This window comes from Sceloporus undulatus, chromosome 3 (genome assembly GCF_019175285.1).
Source record: "Sceloporus undulatus isolate JIND9_A2432 ecotype Alabama chromosome 3, SceUnd_v1.1, whole genome shotgun sequence".
Taxonomy (NCBI): domain Eukaryota; kingdom Metazoa; phylum Chordata; class Lepidosauria; order Squamata; family Phrynosomatidae; genus Sceloporus; species Sceloporus undulatus.
In genome coordinates, this window is record NC_056524.1 from 199,197,511 (window position 1) to 199,225,269 (window position 27,759).

The following is a 27,759-nucleotide window of genomic DNA, read 5'->3' on the forward strand; positions in this document are numbered from 1 at the left end:
TGACATGTTAAAGCAAGACAGTTTGAGATTTGTAATTTGAGGTTCTGATATACAGGTGATAAAATAATAAAATGTGCAACATTTTTGCTCCGGTAATGCAATTCCTTTATTGTGGTTTTTGCAGACATTGAAATATCAGTCCAGTGGATCACACAGTGGTCATTAGTACATATCATTTGAGGTAGACCTTGATACAAGTGTGTGCTGCTACTCTCCGAGGCACACAGGATGTAACTCTTCACTTAAACACACGTGGACACATGTGAGAATGAAAGAAATTATTATTGTTTTCTCCTCACTGGGCAAGACTACGAGCATTTTCACAAATTTTTCAAACATTCTTCACATTTTGGGATATTTCTGAACAACTTTCAATTTGTGTTAAAAGTATGGATTTTATGAAAAACATTTTAGGCATTTTTTTACAGAATCCAGTCAATATGCAAAATTGGGGAGGATTAGTCTTTTTGTCTAGGTTTGCAAAAGAAACTGACAGTTTGTTATCAAGTATGACAAATTTCGTTGATCTCTTTATATCTCTAACACACACACACACACACACACACACACCTTTCCCTATTTGGACATGTCTTCAGTCTTCAAGTTTGTTTTTGTACAATGATGGTCCTCAAACAGGTGGGGTGGAATTAAGGCCCATAACAAGTCAGATGGTTTGGGAATTGAAACCTGCAGGAAGGAAGAACTAGGCAACTGTTGGAAATTGAAACCACAGAATCTGTATGGAAACCATCCCAGAAGGCAACATGGCATGGCCAACAAGACCACTTCCTTGGATGGATTAGTATGATAGCAAGAATAGCCTTCCCTCTCTGCTCTCCCATGTATTATACCTCTATTTGTGTTTATACCTCAAGTCAGGGGATCATCTTTCTCCTTTTGATCCATTTTTCATCTTGACTTATGGAGGCTCCCAGTGGCCCCCAATCATCCTGTCTTTTTTCATGAGTTTAGACAGCAGGAAAGAAATGAATATTGATAACTGAATACTGATTTTTCATTTTCCAAAAAAATCATCATTGATTCTGTAGAGAACTGAAATGAAAAGAAAACTTCACGGAAGACTTGCCACATTCTCAAATGTTTGGTGCTTTCAGTGGCCAAGCAAAGATGGCTGGTCTTCATTATTCTTATATACAAGTGTACATATGTACACCTGAACACACCTGTCTGCTTTAAAGGTTCAGCAGGATGCAAGTGTCTGAGGAACACCATATTTTACTGTCCCATTGCCACAAAGGAAAGACCTGGGGGGAAAAGAGGGAGAGAAAAATCTTTTTGTCAATATGTCTTCCACTTCACAGTTAAGTCTTCTCTTCCTTCTCCCTAAGACACTTTCTGGATGTTCAAAAGGAGCAAAGGTGTAACTCCAAATCCAGATTGGGACTCAAAGCAGCTTACCATCATTAAAAAACATTTTTAAAAATCCACAAAATACAAACATTGAAAACAATTAACAATTAAACAGAAAAACAATTAAACAATCAGAAAAAATTAAAACCAGGTTAAAACATATATTAAAAACACATATACACCTGTACAACAATTAGCAATATCAAGTATATTGTGTAAGATGATGCTTACATCATCATTCATCAAATGTCTGTCAGAATAGAAAAGTCTTTGCCTCATATGAGCTCAAGCTGGCATACATTAATTTCTTCTTCCCCACTTTATCCTCACCATCAGGGGATGGGGAATGAGTAGGTCAGTCTGAGACTTGGGCGCGTTACAGACGGGCCCATGAGACGCCATCATTACGCGCGAGGGGTGGCGCTTCCTGACGCGCCTTGCCCCTTGTGCGTAATGACTACATCAAAATGGCGGCACTGCATATAGATGGGCACTGCCATTTTGAAGTAGCGGACGCTCTGCGTCTGCACGTTGCACAGTGGAAGTGACGCCGCACTCGCAGCGTCTCTTCTGGGCCGCAGGAAGGAGTGCGAAAATCGTGCCCCTTCTCTGCAGCGTCCGGGAACCGTGGCGTTTGGCTGCTGCAGTTCCCGGACGCTGCAACCGGTGGTGGTGGCTGACAGCTGCTTCTCAGCAGTCTGTAACGGGCCAATGAGACTGGTCCAAGCTCAACCAGTGTCTTTCATGGACACTAGCAACTTGAAACTTGACCTCTCACTCTCGAGGGAGTGTAGTGTCTAACACTATCCATTATATCATGCTAACTCTTCTCTAGTGGAAGTTGTGAGAAAGAGAGAGAGAGAGAGAGAGAGAGAGAAATAATTATCTGAATAGGGAAAACCATGGCCTTTCAGATGTGGTTGGATTCCAGCACTCATTGTTCCTGAACATTGGCTATGCTGGATGGAACTGATGAGGGTTGGAGTCTATCAGTTTCTTGAGGGCCAACTATTCTTTATCTCTGCTCCTACATATGGTAGGGAGACACTGGAGATTCTTGCTATGATCCAAATGGCTCTCTAGACATGTACATGTTCTTCTTCAGTCTGAAGCTTGTAAACATCCTCCCAAAACAACAACTGAGTATTTCTGATACTTCAGAAGATTATTTTGATATTTCCCTATGTTTCAGAATTGCTTTGGAAGATGGTGTAGGACAGCAGTTATTGGAAGTAGGTCCAGAATAAGAACATCCTCTCACATGAACATATCTTCATCAGATTCATAACCTTTCAAAATGAGAGGTTTATAACTGAAAAGGACTTTTTCAATTGTGGAACCCCATGTTTGGTGCCCTCCCTCAGACTCTCACCTGATGGCTTTTCAGCACTAGGAAAGGTATTTATTTTTTTTAATTTTCTAAGACTATTTTAAATTATTTATTGCTGTATTGGTATGGCTGTCTAATAGCATAAGTTTTCTGACCAACTCATTAAAGACATAATAGAACCATAGGAACCACAGGAATAATCTAGTCTACATTTCTGCCATGCAAGAACACACAACTAAAGCATTTCTGAAAAATGCCCCTCCAACTGCTGTTTAAAGACCTCCAGAGAAGAGAATCCATCAGCCTTTGGGGCAATCTATTCCACTGTTTATCAGTCTTACAGTTAAAAAAAATTCTTCCTAATGTTTAGGTGGAACCTTCCTTCCTGTAATTTGAATCCATTTGTTTTGTCCCAAGAGAAATGCTATGGACTTTGAGTGTAGTAAGGCCTCTGGCTCTCAGGAACACAGCCTGAACAAAAGACTTGTCCACAAATTTCTTAAGTTTCAAAAGCTTTACTGGTTATAAACACAAAAATATGAAACTGATCTCCTTTTTCTCAATAGTCCTTCCTAAATACCTTGCTCTCTCTTCTTAGAGGGTTTATCTTTCTTCTTCTGAGGACTATCTTTCTTCTTTTGTGGACTTATCTTTGTCAAAGGAAAATACTCTCTCCAGGTCTGACTTGGCTGAAATCTTACTACACACTGAAACTAACTAGAGGGAGACAGTAAGAGACCCTGGGATTTCCTACAATCCTTGTCTTTCTTAAAGCTGTAGATCTTTATTTCCCCTCCTAAACTAATACATAGAAAACCTATTATAATCTCAACTGAATATATGTCTCAAGAGCATCAAAGATGCTCTGGAGGCATGACACCATTGGTTCAGGTTCTAGTCCCTGGAACAGTAGAAAACTGACTACATAAAACAATATTAATAACTAAAAGACAATTAAAATGGAAATTACAATCTGACAGGCCAAGACTATAAGATATTTATAAGGATACATGAATACAAAGGTGTTAAAATAAGGAATAATGTATCAGGTGAGATGATCTATCACAGTGGTTCCCAAACTTTGGTCCTCCAGATGTTTTGGACTTCAGTTCCCAGAATTCCTGATTGTTGGCCAAACTGGCTAGGGGTTCTGGGTCTTTCTACAGATGAAACGTGGCATAAAGAATGATATCAAAATATTTTCAAAAAGCAAATTACTTGCGTCCATCCTCTCCACGGGTTAGAGTCACTCTCTTGGCTCCCAGTCGGTCCCAAAGTACAGTTAAGAACTGTTTATACCAAATAAACTCAACTCTTGTAACATTGTCAGGACTGATTTCTAAATCAGTGATCTTTGAGTAGATTTGTGCTTGGTTAAGGTTTCCACTGTAAATAGGTCAAAGAAGAAAGTTATTAGAGAGCATCCATACAACAACTATGGTGCTTTAGATATAACAGCTTTGCAAGTAACTAATCTGTGATGTTAATGATACTTTTTATGTATTTGAGGACAGTCACATGTCAAATTGGATCATGGCACACTAAATTTAAGATGGTATTATACAACAACAGCAGCAGTAGCAGCAGCAACAACAAAAACAATGTTAATAATCACCTTCTAAAAATTGGTATACAGGTATTGTGTTGTATCTAGAGGGAACTTTTATAGAGCTACCTGTAATTTGCTGTCCATCATTTTATTATTTTAATTGTATGTTGTGCGTGAGCACCTGCAGAGAATGGCTGAGATCCTAAATTACAGATGTAGTTACGACTATGTAACTATGTACTGCCTCCTGACCCAACGCCCAAACCAACAGCGTAATGAGCAATGGAATTTTGTTCTGCAAGCGATCAAGATGCAGCAGAATGATATTGTCAGACCCCTGCATTGCAATGAGGAATTGTGATAAGTTTCCCGCTTCTCACTGTCACACTGCACATTGCTAGAAGGGGGGAGGTGAAAAAAGAAAGGCTCCAGCACTCCAATTTTCAGCACATCAGACTACCATTGTTCAGTGAGGCTGCTGGCTCTTAAAGTATGTTTGGAAGGGGCATTTGAATTATTGGAATACTGAATATACCAAATAGTTACAAATGAGCTAGTCTATCTTAAGCATTTATAACTGCTCGACAGAATGCTTGTCAATATTTGAATTAAAGCTGAAACACAGTTTCCACTCCGCATCTCACATTATGTTTGCCTAGTGTTTTGCTCAAGTATACTTCATTGGAATGCAACTTTATCCTTTAAATCAGGGTTGGACTTGTGGATCCTAGATCACATTTTAATGGCCCCTGAAAAGGAATTTCTTTCCTCAGCAACCCCAGGGAGAATTAAAAAGCCAAACAGGTATCTCAAGCATCCAACTTTATTGAAAGAAATGCCTTTCTGCCCCATACTCTGACAGCTAGGCTACTGTACAGAATGAGAGTTCATTAATCAGTGATTTGTACAGTCTAATGTAGTTGCAAGAAATTTCTCCTCACATGGGGCACCTATTATTATTTTTAAAGCAGCATCATTCGGGGGCACTTTTGCCCCCAAGCCATCCAGAAAGCTCCCCAAACATATGAAAACACATGAAAAGTCTGGGTTACAGCTATTTTGACTAAACCCAGAACTTGCAAATATATCTGCATGCTTCAGATTGAACCCTGATTAAATCTAAGATGGGTTTTCCTCAAATACTGTGTTTTTCTGTTCACAGTATAACTCTGTTTTCATTTTATTAAAAAAAATCTGTACCAAGCTTTCTAGGTCACTTCATGAATCTCATGAAGCAACTTGGAGTAGCCTGTGAAAGTTCATGACACAATAAATGTGTTTGTTGTTAGAACACTGCTGAACATTTTGTCATTTTTGTTCTATAATAGGTCCTCCTTATTGCTTCCATTTGTCTAGGACAAGAAAGCCCAGAAGCAGGATCTGCTAATCCATATTTCTCCCCAATACACACACACACACAAACAACACAACACACTCCTTCCACTATTCTTTCTTCATGTGACATCAAACCTAATAAAAATTTTCAGAAAACTCAAAAGCTTGCTCATTATTTTGTAGCATTTCAGTTGATCTTAAATAATGAGGATCCTGAGAACTTATTCTACCTTACAGACTATCACAGCTACATTTACTTTTTATGTACTTTTGGAAATAGCATATTTATGCCAAATATGCACGGCTCCAAAAAGGAGGAAGTGCAACACCAAAGAAAAGGATAAATGGGATATGCAACTTAGGATGCCTATAGACTGAGGGATGAAACAGATGGTTCTGAAGGGGCAGCTTGAAGATGGATTGAGGCTGAAGCAACCACCTGCCATGGCCCCAATCCATCTTGAATCCCGCCAAAAAAGAAGCAGCAAAGATCTGCTCCTTTTTCAGCCAGGAAAAACCAACTTTTCCAGCCCCGCCATGGTCTCATAGAGGCTTCGTGACACTCAGGCAGTGTGCGGCATGTAAACGCTATACTGCCAGAGCGTCACAAAGGCACCAGTGCCTGGGATGCTGGAAGGCTTCAAGCAGGCTTCCCAGTGTCATTGGAAAGTATAGTGTCTAAATGCTGCACACTGATGACACCCAGAAGTGGGCTTTTGGGGGGCATCTGTTCCGGCCCTCACTGAAAAGTCCCAGATTTTGTCCCTGTTCTTTTCCATTTTATTACAGGTAAATATAAACCAGTCTGGTATAAAAAAATGTCTTTGATCCTACTGGGATAAACAAAATGTTCTGGGATAAACAAAACATGTATTAATCTTCAAAATAAAATCAGAAAGAACAAGAACAAGATTTTGGGCCTTCTGGTCTTTTTTTTATGAAGCTCGTTTGTGCGAAGAAGGCCCACTATGTGGCAAGCATTGAGCTTCACCTGGGTCCCAGCATTGGGTATTTCTGACACTAAGGGAAGACCCATTTGTTTATTCATTCATTTTTAAATGAATGATTTTAAATGTGTTTTCTATTTTTATTATGTTATCTATTTTAGCTATGGGTTTTATTGCTTTTTTAAATCATAAAGTGTCCTCAGATTTTTTAAAAATAAAAAAATCTGTATAGACATGCGCTGTAATAAATAAATGCATAGATGTGCATAAAATTTGCACCGTATCTTGTAAAAATTATATATATATATTTTCACAGTTGCTCTCTCCCCAACCAGGAACCTATTCGCTTTCTGGAACAAAGAAGCAATATTTGACCATATTTTTTAAACCAAAAACAAGCCTTCCATGAAACAAACAGGTTGCAAGTACAACGCAGCATGTCCAACACCTACTTCAAGGTAAATTATCTTATTATGTCTATCTTGATTTTGCAGGTGCCAGACAGATGCTGTCTAGTATTACCAACTGAAACTGATTGTGTATAAATGTAATAAATACATTAATGAATGAATGAATTTTACATGCTGCCTTTTCTCCAGTGAGCTCAAGGTGGCAGGCATGGCTCTTATCCATCTTTCTTTATTTTCACAGAAATCCTGTGAGGCAAGTCATCATCATAAACCTTATTGTATATAGCCAACAGCTTTTACAATGTATAGAATAAGACATGAACAAAATTAAAAATAAATTATTTTAAAAGTCTGCAACCATTTTTACAGATCTGTGTAAAACCAATGAATAAAAAGTATTAAATTTATGTTTATGCTACAATATAATGAAATGAGCACATAGTTTCTTAGCTGCCAATGCAAACTGGGCTACTGAATAAGTGACAAATAGCCATGCATTACTTAACAATTCTACTAACCCTTTTTTAGGTGTGTGTTCTGTATATAATTGAGTGACACAAATCTATGTCGAGGGGCACACTAAAGAGGGCAGAACAACAAGAAATGAATTATGTCATTGCTCTGATTACAACTGAATACATATTTTCTTTCTGTAACTGGAATACCTCAAAATCTTCCTCCAAGACATGCAGATGGCACCTGCTCAAATCTGAGTTCTGTGAAAAGGCCAGACTTTCAAAACACCGTGGCTTTCCATGACTGACTTTTATCTGTGAGTATCAAATGGAGGACAGTACCCCAACTAAGGCTAGCATCATGATCTTGGCTAGCATCATGATAAAAAAAATCCAGTTTTTAAGGTTGGAAGGACTAAGTCTTGGGTATTTCTCTGTGTTAAGGTTGTAAAATTTTAACTTGTCTGGGCACATTTGTGCCCCGTGTCTAAACCTTGCTTGCCATAACCTTGCTTGCCATTTTGTCCAACCAACAAAGTTTGATTCTCAGGTCCATTTAATCTGCACCACAATCTTAAGAAAGACAGATATGTTCTAGCTGCAGTTATGGGTAGACCCAACTCAGCCCTAAGCTGAGCTGCTGGAACCCCTGAGGGAAATCCCAAAATTTGTTGCATGAATTTATTTTGCAAAATTTCCAAATCAGACTTGCCATTTTCTCCTCAGATTTCTTCTCCATGCACCATTTGAGCAATAATTTTAGTTGTGGAAACCTTTAAGAAATGATTTATTAACTTCACCTCTCAAAAGTAGAAAAATATTTTAAGTTGCCCAATAGAATTGGCACTTGAGATTTTGGTGGCTTCTAAAAGTTATTTACAACTAGACATTCATGTCAAGGGACTACCTTTACCTTTTTAAAAGTTATTTCCAAGAATGTTTCTCATCAAAGTGCAGCCCCAGGTAATTGATTGAATGCACCTGTTTTAAATGATGTCCATTAAGTGTCTAAATGCACTTAGGGATTCTCATTCCATAAACTTTGATCTTAGTTTTAGAATAGTTGACAACCTCTAATTTACAGAGCCACCCAAATTTGGCTAATATTCTTTTGAGGCCAATTTTGTTCAAAGATACCATAACCAAATCATCAGCATTAAAGTTACTAACAGCTGGAGGGAAAAATGTTGGGGAGGCCATTTCTGGAACCAGATCATTAATATAACAAATAAATAAATAAGAAAGGAAGATGCCAGAATACAGTCCTGTTTCACTCCCTGGTTGATAAGAACAAGTTGTGTTAAAGCATCATTTCAACTCATTTTGACCTGAAGGAAACTTTCTTAGGGCCAAAACAGATGGCCCTGAAGATGGATTGGGATGACAGCAAACACATGCCATGTCCCCAATCCACGTTGAAGCCATCCAAAAAAGGAGTGGCAAACATCCCCTCCTTTTTCGCCTAGCAAAAAGTTGGCTTTTCCTGCCCCGCTGCAGCCTTAGGTTACTCCAGTGGTGTGCGATGTATAAATGCTGTGCTGCTGGAATGCCTGAAAGCTGCCTATATATAAACAGCGAGGACTGCTTCAGGACATGCGGTGTCAAAACGCCATATTCTGAAGCCACCCGTCTGTTTCAGCCCTAAGTGTAACTAAGGCGCGGTACAGACCGCCCCTTTGGGTGGCCTGCCCCCATCCCTTTCCCCAGAAGATTGGGGCCAGAACAGCCATACCGCTTCCCCATGGCCTGGAAAAGGGGTGTCCTTGGGGCTTCATGCTCCTGGACACCCTGGGAGCCACAGCTATGGGAGAAAGGGGCCACTTGGCCCCTTTCTCCCTGGCGTTGTTCCTGCAGCCGTTTGGTGGCTGCAGGAACGAGGAACGCACCCTGCAATTTTCCCAAATGCAGGAAACTCGACTGCAACTTTTCACATATGACTCAGAAATCATGGGAACAGTCTCTCTTAAATACTATCTACTCATGAAACTAACATATCTGAAATTATTTAAGTTTAGTTATTTTAATTAACACATCTTGCAGCATATAAACGTTTGCCTTGGGAAATATTTGAACCATATATATATATATATCTCAAAGGGCAATGACTTACTAGACTATGAATATAATTATGTCTAAAATTATCAAATCTCAAAAACCTGTGATTTCACTGAAGCATAAAATGTACCTCTCAATTTTGTATTCCTTTGTGTCTCCATCTTTGTTGTGAAAAATTATATTGATTTCTCCCTTTGCATTTCCAGATAGATTTACAGATATATTATATCTCCAACCTGTGTAATAAAGGTATAGTGATTCCAAATGTCAGATAAAATAAGAAATCAATGAACAGCAAACCAAGACACACCACACACACACTTTTTGTGTTCCTACCTCAATTTTAAAAATCTACTTTTCAATTTCTAGGTACAACAGTTTCAATTATTTGTAAATACTACAAAAATTCAGATTTTCATTATCCCAATCTGTAAGAGATTATATTTGTATACTTATAGAATTGAAAAGGACACTATCTACTCCCAAACTTTCTCTTTATTTTCTATTTGAAAATGAATAGACCATGCCTTCATTTAAAATATGATTTCAAGGCATAATTATGAGCGCAAAAACAGTATAGAAGCTACACGTGGATACAGACAAATCTGAGAAGCATAACAATTATTTCAACTATCGTAAAAAAAATAAAAATTGAAATTCAACATTTGACACTCTTAGGGCAATAAACAAAAGAATGTAATATTAGTGGCAGGAACATAGGAAAAGACAGTAAATCAAGACACCAATGGAGAGGGGGAACCCGTCTTTTTTGTAGATGTTAATGGTGTCTATTTTCTAAATGGGATACACAGATTATCTATAAGAATCTTAATTCATGGGCAGAGTGATTACTTTTTTAAATGTTCTAAATAATAATAATAATAATAATAATAAATTTATTTATATACCACCTTTCCAAAAAGATCAAAGTGGTTTACAAATTTACAATTACAAAATTACAAACACATACAATGCATAAAAGATTTACACAAGCAAATGAATAAAATACCTAAACAGTACATAATGTATATAAACTAAAATTCCATCCCTCATCCCTTAACTAAAATAGAATCATCTCTTTGTGTCTACATTCCCTACAAATGAACAAAATTTCAACGAACCAATTGCCCAGCCAAGCAATCTCATTTAATTCTGTACATTTCATTGAAAAATAAAGTCAAGATATATTCTCTAGTATGTGGAAGCACAACTGCATCATAAAAGCATGTGCATAGTACTTGTGTATATATGATTAGACAGGGATGAAACAAAAGGTTGCATAATTACTGTTTCGCCATGTTTAATCATTTACAAACCCAAAATTTCATACACAAAACAAACTGCACATGAACTTTACCATGTGCCTCTTACAACCCCAAACATGTAGCTTGGGATTTGTACAAAGCCTCCTAGGGTAAGACAACATAGTATTCCTCCTGTACTATGAACTTTGTTCTTCACACTGTATATAGTTAATCAGTGGGAATAATCTAAGATATACTGATGGTTGCTTTAAAAGTGAATTGGAGAAATTCGTGATGGATGGGTTTTGTCAATAACTACTAAGTTTTCTATCCAGTGGAGGTATATTCAATCCAGTATAAGTCTCTGTATTTCATTTGCTTGGGAACATGAATAAGAGGCTGCATTTGCTTTCATGCCCTGCCTGTGGCTTTCCCATAAGGTTAATGGTTGGCTATTCTCTAAAGAAAATGGTGGACTAGATAGGGTTTTTTGTCCACTAGAGCAGGGCCTATCCCCTTCCTCCTCCTTCACCTCCATCTCTTCCAACTCCTCCACCTGACACTGTTAGCCTGTTAACAACTTGTATGGCTGTATGGGTATCCACATCTCCTGGTTCCACATAAAAAAGATGGGAAAGTTACAGCTCCATGTACACCATGTAGTGTGCAAAAGCATGGACTTATGGGCTGCTGAAAAGAGTCTTCTGATTCCACTTCATAATCAGGGACAGCCAGTAGATTCTGTGTCAAAAATACAGAGAGGCTGCTCTGAGTTTTACTTTGGGTAAAACTATTTTGTAGCACCTTTGAGACTAACTGAAAGAATGAAATTGTCAGCTTATACAAGATCTTTCTACGTACTGACTCTACAGACTAACACGGCTATATCTTTTTATTTTGGGTGCTGTCCAAGCTACAGAATCAGTATATATATAGCTCCTTCTAAGTCTGGAATAAAACCCACAGAAGAGTCATTGCACCCTGATATGAAAGCCATCTATGACCCCTGATTCCACCCCCATGCAGCTCTATCAAACATATTTTAATTTTTGCACTCACTGGTAAATGGCTCCTTAGGTCCTGTTTTTAAATAATATTTTGTATTATTCTTCATTTTACCACGGAACCGATCTGCATAATGGCCCATCATTGGGCAACCACCCTTGGGGCACGGAAAGCAGTTTCCCTAGGGAGTAAAATGATGCATTGATGAAAAAAGCATGGGTTTCTTTCCATTCTAACATTGGTTAGGGCATAAGTTGCAAAACCCTTTGCTGGGCATTTATGAAGATGACACATAATTATTTCTCTTCTGTTTGTTATCCCCCAGTAAGTAATTATGCTTAGTACCTGGGAGGTGCTGCAGTTTCAGCCTTCTTGATCATCACTTTCTGCCCTGAAAACTCTTGCTCCTAATCCTTGGTGTAGGCAGGTTATGGGTTTCTGTCATACTACAAAATTCTAGCACTTTGGTGACATTTTTATTCCCAAGGCTCCACCCTATGGAATCTTGGAATGTGTAGTTTGGTGTGGTAAAGTGGGAGGCAGATTGAAGGAGAAGAGTACAAACTGTAAAACAAATGCAACACTTGGTTGAATGGGATGAAGATGGAGGGGTAGGCTGATCTAACACCTCACTGCTGATCTCATGGCTGGATATTTTCAGAAATAAAAGATAAATAAAATATTTACTTTCTCCAGTGTTTGTGTATGTGTACATTTACAATTCTTTCACTTACTCACTGGAGCAGCAAAAAAAAAAAAAAAAAAAGAGGATTGGATGGAAAAGCATCCAGAATGCATGGTGGCTATTAGATTGACAGGCAGACCATAATGGCTTTGGACCAGTGGGAAGGGTAAAACAGCAAGTTCACCAAGGAAAAATGTGTGGCCAATTGTGCCAATGTCATTTCAAAGTGATTTGAATGTGTGGACTTAATGGGGTCACTATGAGATTCCTGTGGATCAGAAGAATGTACAGTGGAAGGCAATTTTTTCCTCAGTGTAGATACCCCCCCCCCCAAGTCTCTTGTTTTACAACAGTGAAGCAAATGGATGCAAAACTACATTCCTATTGGGGCACATATTTTAAGCACACAGATTAAACACTAAGATGTCAGAATTTAACCAAACCAGAGTGGCATATGCTTACTTCTTCAAAGGATTCATATGATTCACATGGATAACCCAGGAAGCCCTTTGGATAGAGAATGCTGTACCGGTAATACTCATGGCTCCGGGAATGATGGCAGTTTCCAACACTACGAATTTCTGCCAGAAGAAAATGGTGAACCTCAGCGACAAGTCTTACAACTATGTCAAATGTCATTTCATAACACGATAGAGACTTCCTCTTTCAGTTCAGGGTGAAGACAGCTGCAGCAGTGAAATCTGATGGAAGCTCTTTGTCTTTCCTTCTGTGGATTTGTGCAACCCCTGTACAAACTGATGACAGCAAACTTCAAGCCCCCTTATGAGTTCTTTCTTTTTAAACTAGTCCTAAAAAGGTTAGTGTGATGGGATCACTGGACATACCTGGTTTCCTGACAACCAATCATGGTTTGGGGTGACAGTGAGGGAGGGGTTGCATGGGAAGAAGTAGATATAAAAGGCAGGAGTGAGTGACTGTGAATTCAGTCGAGGGGGAGTTTAAGAGATTTGAAAGAAGTTGAAGGGAACTGAATTGAGAGAAGGATACTGAGCGGGAGAGAAAGTGTATAGGAGATTGTAAAGAGGAAAGTGTGAAATGCCTGCAACTGTTATATTAATGTAATCATACCACATTTGAACTATTCTACCTGAGCTACATTCTTGCTAAATGTTATTCAATAAATGTTTATTTGTTATAACAAAAACCATATAAGCGCATATAAACACATTATCAAAGATATAAAACTTATAAGAGGAAGACACTTGGGACCCTAGACCTAATACATTTAGGGAAAGTGTATTTTAGGTGGGTGCTGGGCAGGTGTCATTGATGCAGGGCCTTCTGTAAGAGAAGAAGTAAAAGGTAACCTCAAGGCATAGAAAGGAGGTTGCATCACAGCTAGTCTTTCAAAGAGAGGGTTGTTCTCTTTTAATTAGCCACTCTGCTTCTGAGCAAACATACATAGGATTGTGCATGAGCAGAAGGAAAGAGGGAATATCTTTCAATTGCTGGTGACTGTGGCTGCATCTGCACTGCAGACATAATGCTGATTGACCCTTCTTTAACTGCCATGACTCAATGCTATAGAATCCTGGAATTTGTAGTTTTGTGAGACATTTAGCCTTTTCCATCAGAAAGCTCTGGTGCCACAACAAACTACAAATTCTACAGCATTTAACTGCCACTATGGCAGTTAAAGCAGGGTCAAACTGCATTATTTTTGCAGTGCAGATGTAGCCTGTAACTCAGAAAGCATGATCTAAAGTCAATCAACCATGCATCTAGCTACAGCTCCCAGTCTGCATTCTCCATGATGGCTCTAATGAACCTGGAGTGGTGAATGTGCTGCAGGTTTTAGACAGAAGAATTGGAGATGCTGAACTTATTTTGAGGATTTCTAGTTTAGACTTGGATAATGCCTTTCATATTTGAGCTAAAATCCATAGTGGGACATTGGAACCACCAGTTGCCTCTGTGAGTTACTGAATGTATAGCTCAAAGCTGTAATTTGAAGAATTCCCATTAGGATTGTAAAGAATGGAAGGCATATTGCCCTCTAACAAGCCATATTTTGGGGTGGGGGAAGAGGGGAGGATGTTTTGTTTTTGTGGGAAGGAGAGGAGTTTGAAGTAAGGAGAGGACAGAGTCAAGAAATTATGCCCATTGATAACTGGGGAAGGTTAAAGGATTACTAGCTCTAATTGCATTCAACTCCAGTTCAGTTTATTATCAATTTGTTTTTAAACACTCTGTCTGTTCAATTCTACAGTCGACCCTGGGTAACTGACTTGAAACTCAAACTGAAGGACTTTAGGCACCTATCTCTCATGCCTATCCTTAAACAATCATATTTCTCAGAACTTCAAAAAGTTACATATTTTGGCTATAACTTTACAATTAGCCCTAGCTCAAAACAAGTAAAAATTTCAAATAGATGCAGTCATTGCACATGAATACTAGAGATGGTGCAGGTGGTTTACCTTTAATAAAGCCTTCAAGTTCAAGTTCTATCAGTGGGGTGATTACATCATTGCATCCCTCCATAATAGTTCCTCCATTGGGGTAAAAGTCAAGGTCACCAGTGGCATTAAGCATCCCAAGTCCTGAAACAGATTCATTGGGCATGGCATAAGCAGGGCATTTCTTTACACTTGTATTACAGAGTTAACATGTGCTTGAACATTACCTATAGTGGGAAACTGCCCAGCGTTGGTATGGATGACATCCACAAATTTAGCATCAGAAGGATCCAACCTGACCATTTCTGGGAAACCTTCAAAACCAATCCCAGCTGGGTCCAAGCCTAAATAGATATAAAATAATGTAGTTAAAATGAGATATTGCTTCCAATAATTGAAAATCCAGGGGCCTTGCCAGTGTGATCATTGGTAATATTTGAAATGCCCTTGAATATAATGTATTCATAAAAGACAGTGCTAAAAAATGTGAGGGCAACTGTGCTTCTCGGATGTTGTTGGAATGTAACTTCCATGATCCCTAAACACTGGCTATGCTTCATAGGGTTGACGGAAGCTGCAACATCTGGAATTCCAGTTACCTATCCCTGCTATAGTTCTAGAGATATATAGAACTTTTAAAAATAAACTCCATTGTTCAGCAGGTATGAAATCACCCAAACATACTGATACTTACCAATACATGGTAAGAACTCTTCCTGGTTACATATTGAACGGACAGTGGCGGATAGGCTCTGAGCTTGATGCTTAACCATGAGGTAGATGAAACATTACATGTGACTCATGCTTAATGCTGATGTTGATGGCCACTATACTATAACTGAGGAAATCATGGAGAGGAAGGAAGAAAGGATTGGGGTTTAAAGGGGAAGGATGTGGACACATATACGCTTCAGGCTCATACACCATATGCTCCGATCCTTTCCTTTTGCACACAGATCCTTCCTTCCTCTCCATGATTTCCTTAATCATAGTGTAGCAGCCATCAACATCAGCACTGAGCGTGATTCACATGAACAAAAACTGGCTATGCAAGCAAGGTTGGTTTTCAAACCATGATTATGAGACATTCCTGGTTTCTGACAATACAGATATAATATTAGTGTGGTTGTTGTTTGCATTACAATTGTTTCTGATTTACGACAACCCTAAGGCAAACCTATCATAGAGTTTTCTTGGTAAGATTTGTTCAGAGTAGGTTTGCAATTTCCTTCCCCTGTAGCTCATTGTTTTAAAAATATATGCAATGGGTAACATTGCATGAAAAAATGGAGGGGAATGGAATGTACCATGCATCGGAGTTAAATAACAGTTATGAATGTGATATCTGCACCAGGCTTTTGCATAAGCACAGAAAACTTAAGGGTAAAAATAAAGCTGTTCCTATTGCATTTGGGGCAGCCCCATTGTCATTCCGGTAATGTTTGCACTGAAAATCATGATCCTACATCCCCCTCCTGGTCCCTGTCTCACTGAACTTTCTTCTCTTGTGCCATTCTCTAGCAGGGCTACACTGGGGGTGGAGGGAGGGGGGAGGAGTGAAGGAAATAATATTTTTTCTCCTTTTCAGTCAGGCATGCTGACATGAATTAACACCAGGTATTGAAAGCATAATGGATAGCCTGTGTAACTGTGCCTTCTCTGTAAGACCTTCAGCATTGCCAGTATCCCTCACTGTTGCTGAAAGACTAATTGGAGCAATGTTGTCTTATTAGAAAGAGTTACCTTTAATCTGGGCTGGTAGTTCCACACTTTCCACCCCAATCAAGATTTGCTGTCGCTACAAAAGACTACAATCTGGTTTCCTTGGACAACATACCAGTTATTCTGCCGATGCCTGCAAAATTTTGGATAATGCCTCGAAGTCGTCTTCCTGCTTCTCCAGCAGTATGAGCACCAAGACTATGACCAATGAGGTGGACGTTGGAAGGGCAGTATAGATACATTTTCTAGTCATTCAAGAACAAGGGAAGAAACTATATAGGTGTAAATTATTTCCAAAAAGGATATCATTCCTAAAGCTTGCAACATAAGCAGACAATTTTGTACATGAATGCATTTGACTATGAATTTAAGAGTGGACACATGTTGACAGTGACTGCATTGATTGCAGTTATCTGCAGTTTCTCAGCATGGATAACTACATCAGTAGCTGTTTGTCTGATAAATCTTGGGCCAAAAGTTTAAGCAAATTGACTTCCATTTTTGTAGTGTATCAGATGTACCAAAACTGTACTTTGAACGGGGACTGATTTTTGTCTGTTCTGTTTCTGATGTACATCTCTACATCAACTTATGCATTTGCTCTCCCCAGACTGCCCTCCTCAAATGCGATTGTATATGTGAATAGTGGAATAATTTAAGGCTTACCAATTCTTAAATAAATTGACATTCTATATGTATTACAAGGCCTTTATATTCTATGAATATTGGTGTAAAATAAAATGTTGATAAGATGTTTGGAACTGGAATTGTAACTTGTTGAGAGTGCAATAAAAATGAGGTGTAAATGAACCACAGTGCACATAAATGCAAACTATAAAAGGCTATAGATGGAATGAAATCTAGCATCTTTCTTCCAGAATTTTGTGGTTATGTGCCTTCAGGTCCAACTTATGATGAACCTATGATGGAGCTGTCCTGGCAAGATCTATTCTGAAGAGGTTTCCCATTGTCTTTATCTAAGTGAAAATGCTCAGGTTCATCCTATGTGTTTCCATGCAGAGCAGGGATTTGAATCCTGGTTTCCTGAAATCCTAGTCCAGCACTCAAACCACTCTACCATACTGGCTCCTTTTAGCAAATTATTATCCATTAATTACATATTCAGACTGACTGGTTCCATATGAGAGTGCTAAAATGCGATACAAAGGATTGATATAAAGATATTTATCTGGGAGTTTATCTGAGTAATCCTGGCTTTCTGACTTTTTTGTGTTTGCTTTTTCTTAAATGTAAAATGCTTATATATATTTTTTTCATTTCTCCTCATTTATTACGCATACTAGTAAAATAAATATTTTAAAACATCTCAGTTTATTTCAGTAGCATATAGCATCAAGCTATGACACTTAATGAGCAACTTAACTTAAAATTGTTCTTACCTTTAAAGAGTTGAGAAAATAAGCTATAACAGCCCCTAGAACCCGAATGTTGCTTGCAGCTGTGAAATAGGTGCATTTGGCACCTTCTTCCCAATCCACAGCAATGCAGTTTATGTTTTCGACATCCACTAGCAGCTATAGTGCATTAAAAACACACACACACACATTAGAAGTTATTCATATTGAGGCGTTACAAACCGCCACTTTGCGGCGGTCTCCCGGCGCTGCTGTTTGCTCCATGAGGGAGCCGCTGCAGCCAAACCGCGCGGCTCCCTTACGGAGCAAAAGAGAAGCTCTAAAATGGAGCTTCTTCTGGCGGTGCGCTAATGATGCCGTGAGGCGCCAATGGCGCACTCGCGACATCATTAGCGCCGTGCGACGTGCGGACGCACAGCGTCCGTTACGTCAAGATGGCAGCGGCCATGTGGAACGGCCGCCGCCATTTGTTACGGACAGAGTCTGTAACAGGAATAGGGGCGCCTTTTTAAACTGGGACGTCCTGAGGACGTCCCAAGTGGCGGTTTGTAACCCGCCACAAACAGAAATATCTGAGCTTCTTTCAGTCCTTGCTAATTTGGAAGGTCCTATAATGCTGTATAGTCCAAACTTCTGCCCAAAGTTAGGGTCAGTCTCCCACCAAAGTAGGTTAGGCTGCCTCCCTCCTCACTGTTTCTACCTGAAGGGAGAAATTAAAATTTAGGTGGCAAGTGGCTGCTTGGAAAGGAGGCTTTTAATTTGGGCAAGTGATACATTTTTACTTCTTACTTGATTTGTTTTAACATTGCTTTTGACCCTTTTGGTTTTACTTAATCTGCTTTGGCATACATTTTTACCAGCCTTATTCATTTTATTTTCAACCTTAAGTCCAATATTTCTGGGTGGAAATCCAATAAATAAACTCAAACAACCAGTAACAGTGTCCCACAAAACTGTATCTCAATCGGTTCTTACAAAACAATACAGCTAAATATTTTTCATTTGCTTCCCACCTTCTAGGACTTGCATCAGAACTTGGAAAAGTTCTTTTTAAAGAAGTCAAAAGTGGTGACATTGTTGATAGGGATGAGGGTAGTGGTTCCAATGATTGTTATCCACAAAAGTAACTTTTCTAAGCTCTGTCTGTACACAAAAAGGGACAGTTGAAAAATATAAATTTCATACCAAACACATCTCCACAACCCAGCCATATTTTCCAGTGCTGGTATATCCATGGATAACAAAGCGGGTTTTCCTCAATGGAGAAAAGTAAGAATTTTTGATTGTGGATGTATCATTGTAGTATACTTTCTGTTGGAAATTTAAAAACAACCATAAAATAAGATCTCTAGTGTTTCAATGAACTTCAGCATTAAGAATATTTTTTCAAGTATTCCTTCTTTATCTACTAGCATCCTCAAAAAAGTTCTGTAGCTAGATTTCCACATATTTTTTAAAATTATGAAGAGGCTCTCATACCCTGGACAACAGATTTCCAAAAATAGGCAACTGATTAAAGCTCTTAGAAACAGAAACCCTTAGATGTAAGATATTAATTAATTAATTAATTAATTTCAATATCTATTTCCCACCCTACATCTGAGGATCTCAGGGTGATGTACAACAAAACTGGTTTAAGAGAATAAAGAACAAGAACAAGAATTTTAAAAGACTAAAAATATATTAAATCTTTTATTGCTTAATGCCAGACAATTTAGAACCAGTTAAAACAAATTAAAACAGTGCTGAACATAACACATGTGCAAGGATAAAAATCAACTGGGCCTCAAAGGTTTTAATAAAAACCTTCTGACATGACATCAGAATGACACGAACAGAGGCACCAAACAGGCCTCAGAAATAGCAATAACAAGTACATTTCTATACTGCTTCTCAGTGCACTTAAGCACTCCCTAAGCAGTTTACAAAGTGTAAGCTGGTTGTCCCCAACAAGCTGGGTACTCATTTTAGCAACCTCGGAAGGATGACAGGCTGAGTTGACTCTAATACTACCCGATGCCAGAAAAAAAATTATTTGGGGCATGCGGCCCCGAAAAGTTTAGCCATCGCTGTATTAGAGCTTTAAATGTTTTCACCAGCATATTGAATTCAGATTGGAAGTGTACTGGCAGACAGTGCAATTCCTTTGTTTCTGTATGGTGTTCCAGTCAGCGGTCTAGCTGCTGAATTTTTTTATCAGCTGACATTTCTGATTGTCTTACAAAGGCAGCCCAATGTAGAGGGCGTTGTATAGTCTGATCAGGAAGTTATCTGTGTATGGATTACTATGGTCAAATTATCCATGTCCAGGAAAGTTCATGACTGGTAGACCACTAAAAGCTGGCCTTGAGTATTCCAACCTGGGCCACAAATTACAAAGATAAACTTTGTAAGAGTACTGCAAGAGTACTGCCTAGTTAAGCACCTGCTCCTTCAGGAAGAGTGCAACCCCATCCAAGAAAGGTACCTTACCCAATTCCCAAACCCAAGAACCACCACTCCACAGGGCCTCCATCTTATCAAGATTTAGTTTCAGTTTATGGTCCTACTCTAACCCACTACAGCATCCAGCCACTGCTCTAGTACTTACACAGCCCCAGCTGACTCCAGTGATAAGGAGAAGTAGAGCTGAGTGTCATCACCATAGTCATAGCACCCATCCCAAAAACTCCTAATGACCTCTCCTAATGGCTTCAAGCATATGTTGAACACCATAGAAGACAACATGGATCCCTACTGAACAGCAAATGGCTATGGAGCTGAAGAGGATGCCCCCAATGCCATTGTATGGGACCAGCCTCACAGACAGGAGCAGAATTGCTTAACACAGTGCCTCCTACTCTGTTCCAAAGGAGCTGTTCCTGTAGGATTTGTTGTTGTGTGCCTTCAAGTCTTGTCTGGCTTATGGCAATCCTAAGGCAAACCTATTGTGGGGTTGTCTGAGGCTGAAAGTGTCTGACTCATTAAGGTCACCCCATGGCTGAGTGGGGAATTGAACCCTGATCTTCAGAGTCCTAGTTCTGATCAATAATATCAAAAGCCACTAAGTAATCTAGAAGTTTAATAGAGTAGCATTCCCCCTGTCTTTCTCCCAGAGTAAGTTCCAGGAAAGACAAGGTTGTCTCAAAACTAGCTTATATCTAGTGATGTGCATCTCCATCTTTCAGAGCTTGGAAAAGTTGCTTTTTGACTGCTGTCAGGGGAATTCTGGAAGTTTTAGTCCAGAAAGTAACTTTTCCAAACTGTGCCTACTTTACAAATATATGCCTCTGAAGACCTAAACTGGCTCAAGTGATTAAGATACTGACTCCCTATGGTCGGATATGACTTGACAACCTTGTCAGTGGGGAATACCTTTATCTTTAGATGCCATTTTTAATATGCAAAGAACTATCAAAGCTCTCTCATTCATATATACAGTGACCCTATTAGATCACTGCAGAAACTGCCATTGTTTGATTGTATAGGATGAAATCTAACAATTGCTGTATTGAATAACTGAGATTCTGAAATGCAACTATTGGGGGGGATACAGATGGGCGGCTCCATGCCACCCATCTTTGCACCTCATTGGTGCCATGCCAGCTGCACAGCACGACACCGACACGCTCCCCAAAAAGAAGCTGCCTAGAGTGGCTTCTTTTTAGAGGCATCATAATCCTGCGATGCGGTGCCATGACGCCTCTTCTGGCTAGAGCCATTCGGGTGCGTGGATGCCCATGCATCACAATGTTGTGCCCCATGTGGACAGGGCTACAACAAGATGGCTTATGGGTGCCGACTGAAGGGCTGGACGTGTATGGATGCCCAAGACTACAGAACCCTAATATCAACCCCAGGCCAGTGAAAAGCACCGGTCTGTACCAGGCCATCCTTAGCAAGTTTGAACCTTTTAGGTAATTGAAATGAAGGTTTTCCATTTTCTAAGTCCACTGATTTATATTAGTTAGGGACAAAAGTTGGCAAAGACAGCAGGTTTAGAGCAATGTTAATCATTCTTCAGAGCACCTGTTATGACTTCAGATTGTACACAATCAGCAATATTAAGTGTTTAAATATAAATTACTCTGTCAGAAATGTAGTACATGAAAATAATCTCTTGCTCTTTCCTCTGATGAGATAGGAAGAATCAGATATGAAAACAGGAATATATAGGTACTACCAACAGTTCTTAAAGTGATAATAAAGAAGAGATCTCACTTGTGACACATTTCCCGTCTCTCTGGTGAAAAGAGAAAAAGAGATATTCATAGTTTCAGGTGACTCAGGTAAGCCAAACAGTTGTCTCCCAGGTATTCCTGACCAAGGGGGTTTATCTGAGAAGCAGCCAAGGTTTTCATAGCAGACTTCATTGGCTAGAAGGTACACAAGGCAAACTGTTAAATGCATTTCAACCAGTGAGTATTATTTCAAGCTACAATCATACGTGAAAAATGTAAGTTTTCATTTACAATGTTCCCAGAAGCCTTTCTCTGTTTGGATGGGTGCTCACAGATCATTCTGTGCACAGCTCAAATCAGAGTGCAATCAGCTCTTCTTATCCACAAATTCCACCATCTACAGCTTGAAAATATTTTCCCCAAATTAAATTCCAAAAAGTAAATTTTGATTTTGCTCTTTTTTATATACAGGACACCATTTTACTATGCCATTGTATATAATGGGACTTGAGCATCCACAGTTTTGGCATCCACAGAGGGTCCTGGAACCAAATTCCAGTAGATACCAAGGGCCCACATGGGTCACTTTTACCAGTGAATGTCCACTGTATTTTATAGCATAATCATTTAAGTACTGTATCTACTAAGACATAAATTCCATTGAGTTCAGTGGTGCTCACTCTCAAATATGTGGGTACAGTACTGCACATGTGCACATGCTAGTTCTATGAAGATATGCAAATGTGTAGGGTTGGGAAAGTGAGTCCAGTAGCTTCAGAAGCCAAATTCTACATGTTGTGGATAGGCAGATAATACCATACTGCCACAGAAAACAACAAAGACTCAGAACAATTACTAAGGAAATTCAAGCAAGAAAGTGCTAAAACAAGCTAACTGTTGACCATTAAGAAAACAAAAATAATAGCTACAGAGGAATTACATAAATTCAATGTAGACAATGATGAAATTGAAATAGTTAAAGATTTCCAATGCCTTGGAATAATCATTGATCTAAATGGCTTGGGCCCGAGTTACTTGTGGGAATGCCTCTCCCTACACAATCTGCCCCACACTCTCAGAATATCTGGGAAGAATTTATTCGAAATACAAACAACTAGACTCACCATGACTTCCAAAGAACTTTCACTGCCACAGGCCCTAAACTGTGGAACGGCCTGCCGGAAGAGATCCATCTCATTACTACCTTGGATGCTTTCAAGGAGGCACTCAAGACAGAACTCTTCCGGCAGGCCTATCCATCTGAACTTGTTTAGGATATTCACCATCAATCCTCGAGGATGATTCTCTGTAAAAACCGCTGCGGAACGACAAGCCATCTCTAAGTGATATCATTACCGCTGACATAATGTATTTATCAAACTGTTTTACTGAACTGTTTTATTGAACTGTTGTATTTTATTGATTGTATTAAATGTTTTACTGAGTTGTAACCCTGCCTTGATCCGTGGGGAGAGGTGGGGTAATATAAATAAAATTATTATTATTATTATTATTATTATTATTATTATTATTATTATTATTTATTAAACCCAACCCATTTTGATTATATCTTTTCCCACACAAACTAGACAAAGAAAATTTGCCACATGGCATGTCTATAGGTATTCCAATAGTTATAGGGAAAGTCTGAAACATCAAAATGTCAAGTCAGAATGGAGTAAAGAATCCTTGAATACTTAAGAACATTGCAGAGAAAGATGGCAGCCCCAAACTGAAGTCTAGAAGAATATTTGTGGTTAAAAATAAAAATGATAAATTATTCCATTCACCAAAGCTAGAAGGTGACAAAACATTTCCAGAGAAGGCTGGATAACTAGCATTAAAAAGAAATATGTGTGAATACAAATGCATTAATGACTTCTAATATATACATTATATGATTATGGAATTGCACTAGTTGTACTTAATTGCTTACTAGCTTACTGTACTTACTAGCTGTACTTATATGTTGATTAAAAATGAAAGTATGCTCTGGAATTACAAAGTATAAAACATTTCCTCACCTTCCACTGTGCCAAGGAGGAGAAAGACAGCAATCCAAATTACGTTAATCTATAATAAATTTAAATATACATGGTAAGTATAATTAAGCAACATCAGTGCTTTGTTTTGCTTATTTGAGTTGCCTAAAGGATGCATCTTAAGTTAGTTGCCTTTTGGTCCCTTTGAAATCAATAGAACCATGGTTAGGTGTATCCGTCATTTCATTGGGGCTGGAGCATAAGTGTGTCCCACATTAGGCACTGTTTGTCTTCTCCAGAAATGGTTCTAATAGCATTCACCTTAATGCCAATTTAAATACTTTTATAGCCATATCCTATACGTGTCTATTCCGAACTAAGGCGCGTTACAGACCGCCCAAAAGCGGGCGGTCTGGTGCCGGCTCCATTAGCTGCACTGAGAACCCCCAGCGGCCAGACCGCCACGCCACGTTTTGACGCTGTGCGCGTCCTAGGGAGAGGGGTGGTTAGGAAGGTGAGAACGTTCCTAACCCTAGCATGCCCCTTCCTAACCCTAGCACGCACAGAGCGCGTACTAAATGGTGGTGTGTAACCCGCCTAAGTCTCTACTATCTGGCTTACTGATATAAAATCAATTTATTAGGAGGAACTTCTTGACAGTAAGAGCTGTTCGACAGTGGAACACACTCCCCCAGAGTGTAGTGGAGTCTCCTTCCTTAGAGGTCTTTAAACAGAGGCTGAATGGCCATCTGTCGGGGATGCTTTGATTGAGATTTTCTGCATGGCAGGGGGTTGGACAGGATGACCCTTGTGGTCTCTTCCAACTCTATGATTCTATAATTCTGTGATTCCAGGTAATTGCACATAAAACTGAAGACCCACCAATTGATGTGATATTGCTGGTGGAAAGACTGAGGAGATATTAAGGTTATACAGGTGCCTTAAACCATTTATTTATTTATCTATCTATTTATTTTATGTATACCCCAGCTTTCTCCCTTACAATGAATGGGTTTCCAATTTTAAAGGTTCCAACTCCCCATAGTAAGTCCTGCTCGGCCATAGAACCCACTGGGTAACCTTGGGAAAGTCACATGCTCTCAGCTTCAGTGAAAGGCAATGGCAAACCTTACCTGAACAAATCTTGGCAAGAAAATCTCATGATAAGTTCACCTTAGGTTTTCCATAAGTCAGAAATGACTTGAAGGTACACAACAACAACAACAACAGCAGCAACAACAATAACAGGACAGGCACAGCTCCACCATGCCTAGCCCATAGAAAGAAGAAGGTCCTCCCTCCATCCATCTATCATTGCCAAGGCCTTAAAGGGACAAAAGACCTGCTGGACCTGATCCTCTTCCCCAATGCAAGAGTGATCATGCATTGACCACACTGGATGTACATGGAGGACGAAGAAGAAATTACTTTGGACATTAAAATACAGGGAGAATACACTACAGTAATATTCATTCTCTTTCACAGTAGGGAGAAAATTACCATAATTATAATTATTCAACCTCTCATGCAAGGATGAAATTGCTGAAGATTTACAGTATACCCCTCTGGCACTGGTTCTGTTGTTTTCTAATCAGTCCTGTATTTGGCTAGGTATTTTCAAACTTTTAAAAGCGCACTAGACTATTGAAGAAGTGTTACCTTGCAGAAATTTTTTTTTCAGTCAGCTACCTATATAGATTTGTATACAGACCTTTGCCCAGTTTGCTAATGATAAGAAATAAACCAAAGTTTTAAAAAAGTGTTTTCTTTCCAGTTAAAGATAAACTGCTGCAGAACCTGTTTATTCTCTTCTCCCTTTCCATTGGGGTAAACATCAAAGGAATGCATTTGACTTTAAGTATGTGACAGAAGGAAAGGAGGAATATTTTTCCTGTGTTGCAAAACTCTTCAGACTTGCTAAAACACAAGATCATAATAAATCTTAGGATAACCAAATACTTATTGGCTGAGATCCAACATAGCAGTCATAACTATGGTCACAACTGCACTGCAGAATTAATGGTGGGATTTGTGAGATATTTAATGTGAAGTCGAAGTCTTTCTTGTCTAGCATCCATAGTTTTTTGTGAGTTTTTCGGGCTATGTGGCCATGTTCTAATTCCTGATGTTTCACCTGCATCTGTGGCTGGCACCTTCAGAGAAATATTTCTCTGAATGTGAGATATTTAGCTTTCTCTGTCAGAGAGTTCTGATGCCACAACAAACTACAAATCCCAGAATTTCATAGGATGTAGCCATGACATTTAAAATGGCATCAAACTGTCATTATTTCTGCAGTGCACATTAGATCTATGTAAAGGGTTCATAACTAGGTAAATATACACTTAAGTACAAATGACCTAGGAATCAATCCTTGGAATCCAACTTAACTCCAGGAAGCTACCCCAAGTGACAGAGATCTGCAACATGGGCAAGTTGTGCGCTTCAGAATAATGCTTCCTCTGAGCCATGCCACAATGAGCAGAAGAAGACCTTCTGTGCATCACACCATGGTTCAGAGGCAGAGGGGGGCTAGCTATATCATTATATCTATATCATTCTGTAGCATCCAAATTGCTCCCTCAGGGCTAAGGTGGGTTTGGGGAGGTATTTCCGACTGTGGCAGTATTTGTGGCCATGTCTGTGAATACATAGCCTATATGAATACAGAGCAGTTACAGATCTGAAAATCTAGATTACGAATTTGTAACTACAATATAGGATGCCTGTGTTTTTCAGAACAGAATCTGACTAGCAATGCATTTGCCGTTTTTGTTTATGGTGTGAAAGCTTCACTGTGAAGAAAACTGACAGGAAGAAAATCAAGTCATTTTGAATGTGGTCCTGGAGGAGAGGTTTATAGATACTATGAATGGATAAAAATACAAATGAATGGGTCCTAGAGCAAATCAGGCTTGAACTCTCATCAGGCTGCCATACTTTGGGTATGTCATGAGACAATATGACCCATTAGAAAAGATAATAATCTTTGGTAAAATGGAAAGCGTCAGGAAAAGAGGAAGTCACAACCCTGACTTTACAAGACCTGAGCAGGGCAGTTAAAGACTGGGACTTTTGGAAGACTTTTATTCATAGGGTAGCTGTAAGTCAAAGTCAAGTAGACCTAAAATAACAACAGTCAATAGAAGAGAATGAAAGGGATAGGGAATTGCATTGAAGATTTTGGTAGTTCATAAGAAAAAAGAATGTGGAGATGCCAATCCACACAGCACCAGAAGGTGTCCTGCTATGCCCTTTCCTGCTTATAACCCACCCGCCAAAACAGGATCATGTGAGGTATCTGTTGTATGTGTCTGATCATTTAAACAAAGCTTTAAATGTATTAATATTTTTAATTCCATGTGATAGCTATATAACACAACCCTGTTGCCCAGTTAATTTTAATGTCAGTAACTCATCTGCCTTTCGAATATTATATAAATTGCCCTGAAAATTCACACACACACACATGTATATATAATCAGCTACTTACCATTCCCAAACTGATTTCCATTAATACTCTGAAATCCTCATGTAGAGTTCTCTCCTGCTGTTATTATGCTCTTTCTCCGTTGTGTACCCAACTGAAAAGATCAGAGGTAAGATGACAAACAGAATTCCCCAGGAAAATGATCTGTGTGAAGATCCAGGTTGGTGGGTGTGTATTCTGGGTATGGATTCTAATTATGCAGTTTGTTTGTGTGGGATGGCCT

General features: G+C 39.1%; 1 protein-coding gene across 1 annotated transcript; it reads right to left on the reverse strand.

Moving 5' to 3' along the window:
• Positions 1 to 81: 81 nt before the first annotated feature.
• Positions 82 to 27,759, reverse strand: LOC121927127 (pancreatic lipase-related protein 2-like). Its single transcript, XM_042460701.1, has 13 exons — positions 27,540 to 27,759; positions 24,089 to 24,137; positions 22,105 to 22,259; positions 19,090 to 19,215; positions 17,929 to 18,063; positions 16,644 to 16,773; positions 15,034 to 15,150; positions 14,828 to 14,950; positions 12,849 to 12,967; positions 11,756 to 11,882; positions 9,583 to 9,688; positions 3,920 to 4,087; positions 82 to 1,265 (listed from the first exon to the last, which is right to left on the reverse strand). The coding sequence occupies exons 1-13, from the start codon at positions 27,558 to 27,560 to the stop codon at positions 1,202 to 1,204; spliced, it is 1,440 nt and encodes a 479-aa protein (XP_042316635.1). The 5' UTR covers positions 27,561 to 27,759; the 3' UTR covers positions 82 to 1,201.

Coding starts and splice junctions, on each gene's coding strand:
- LOC121927127 (XM_042460701.1), bottom strand. CDS start 27,560: ATGGAAATCAGTTTGGGAATG. Junction 18,064..19,089: donor GGGTTGTGGAGATGTGTTTG/GTATGAAATTTA, acceptor AATGCACTATAG/CTGCTAGTGGATGTCGAAAA. Junction 16,774..17,928: donor ATTTTCTCAACTCTTTAAAG/GTAAGAACAATT, acceptor TTGAATGACTAG/AAAATGTATCTATACTGCCC.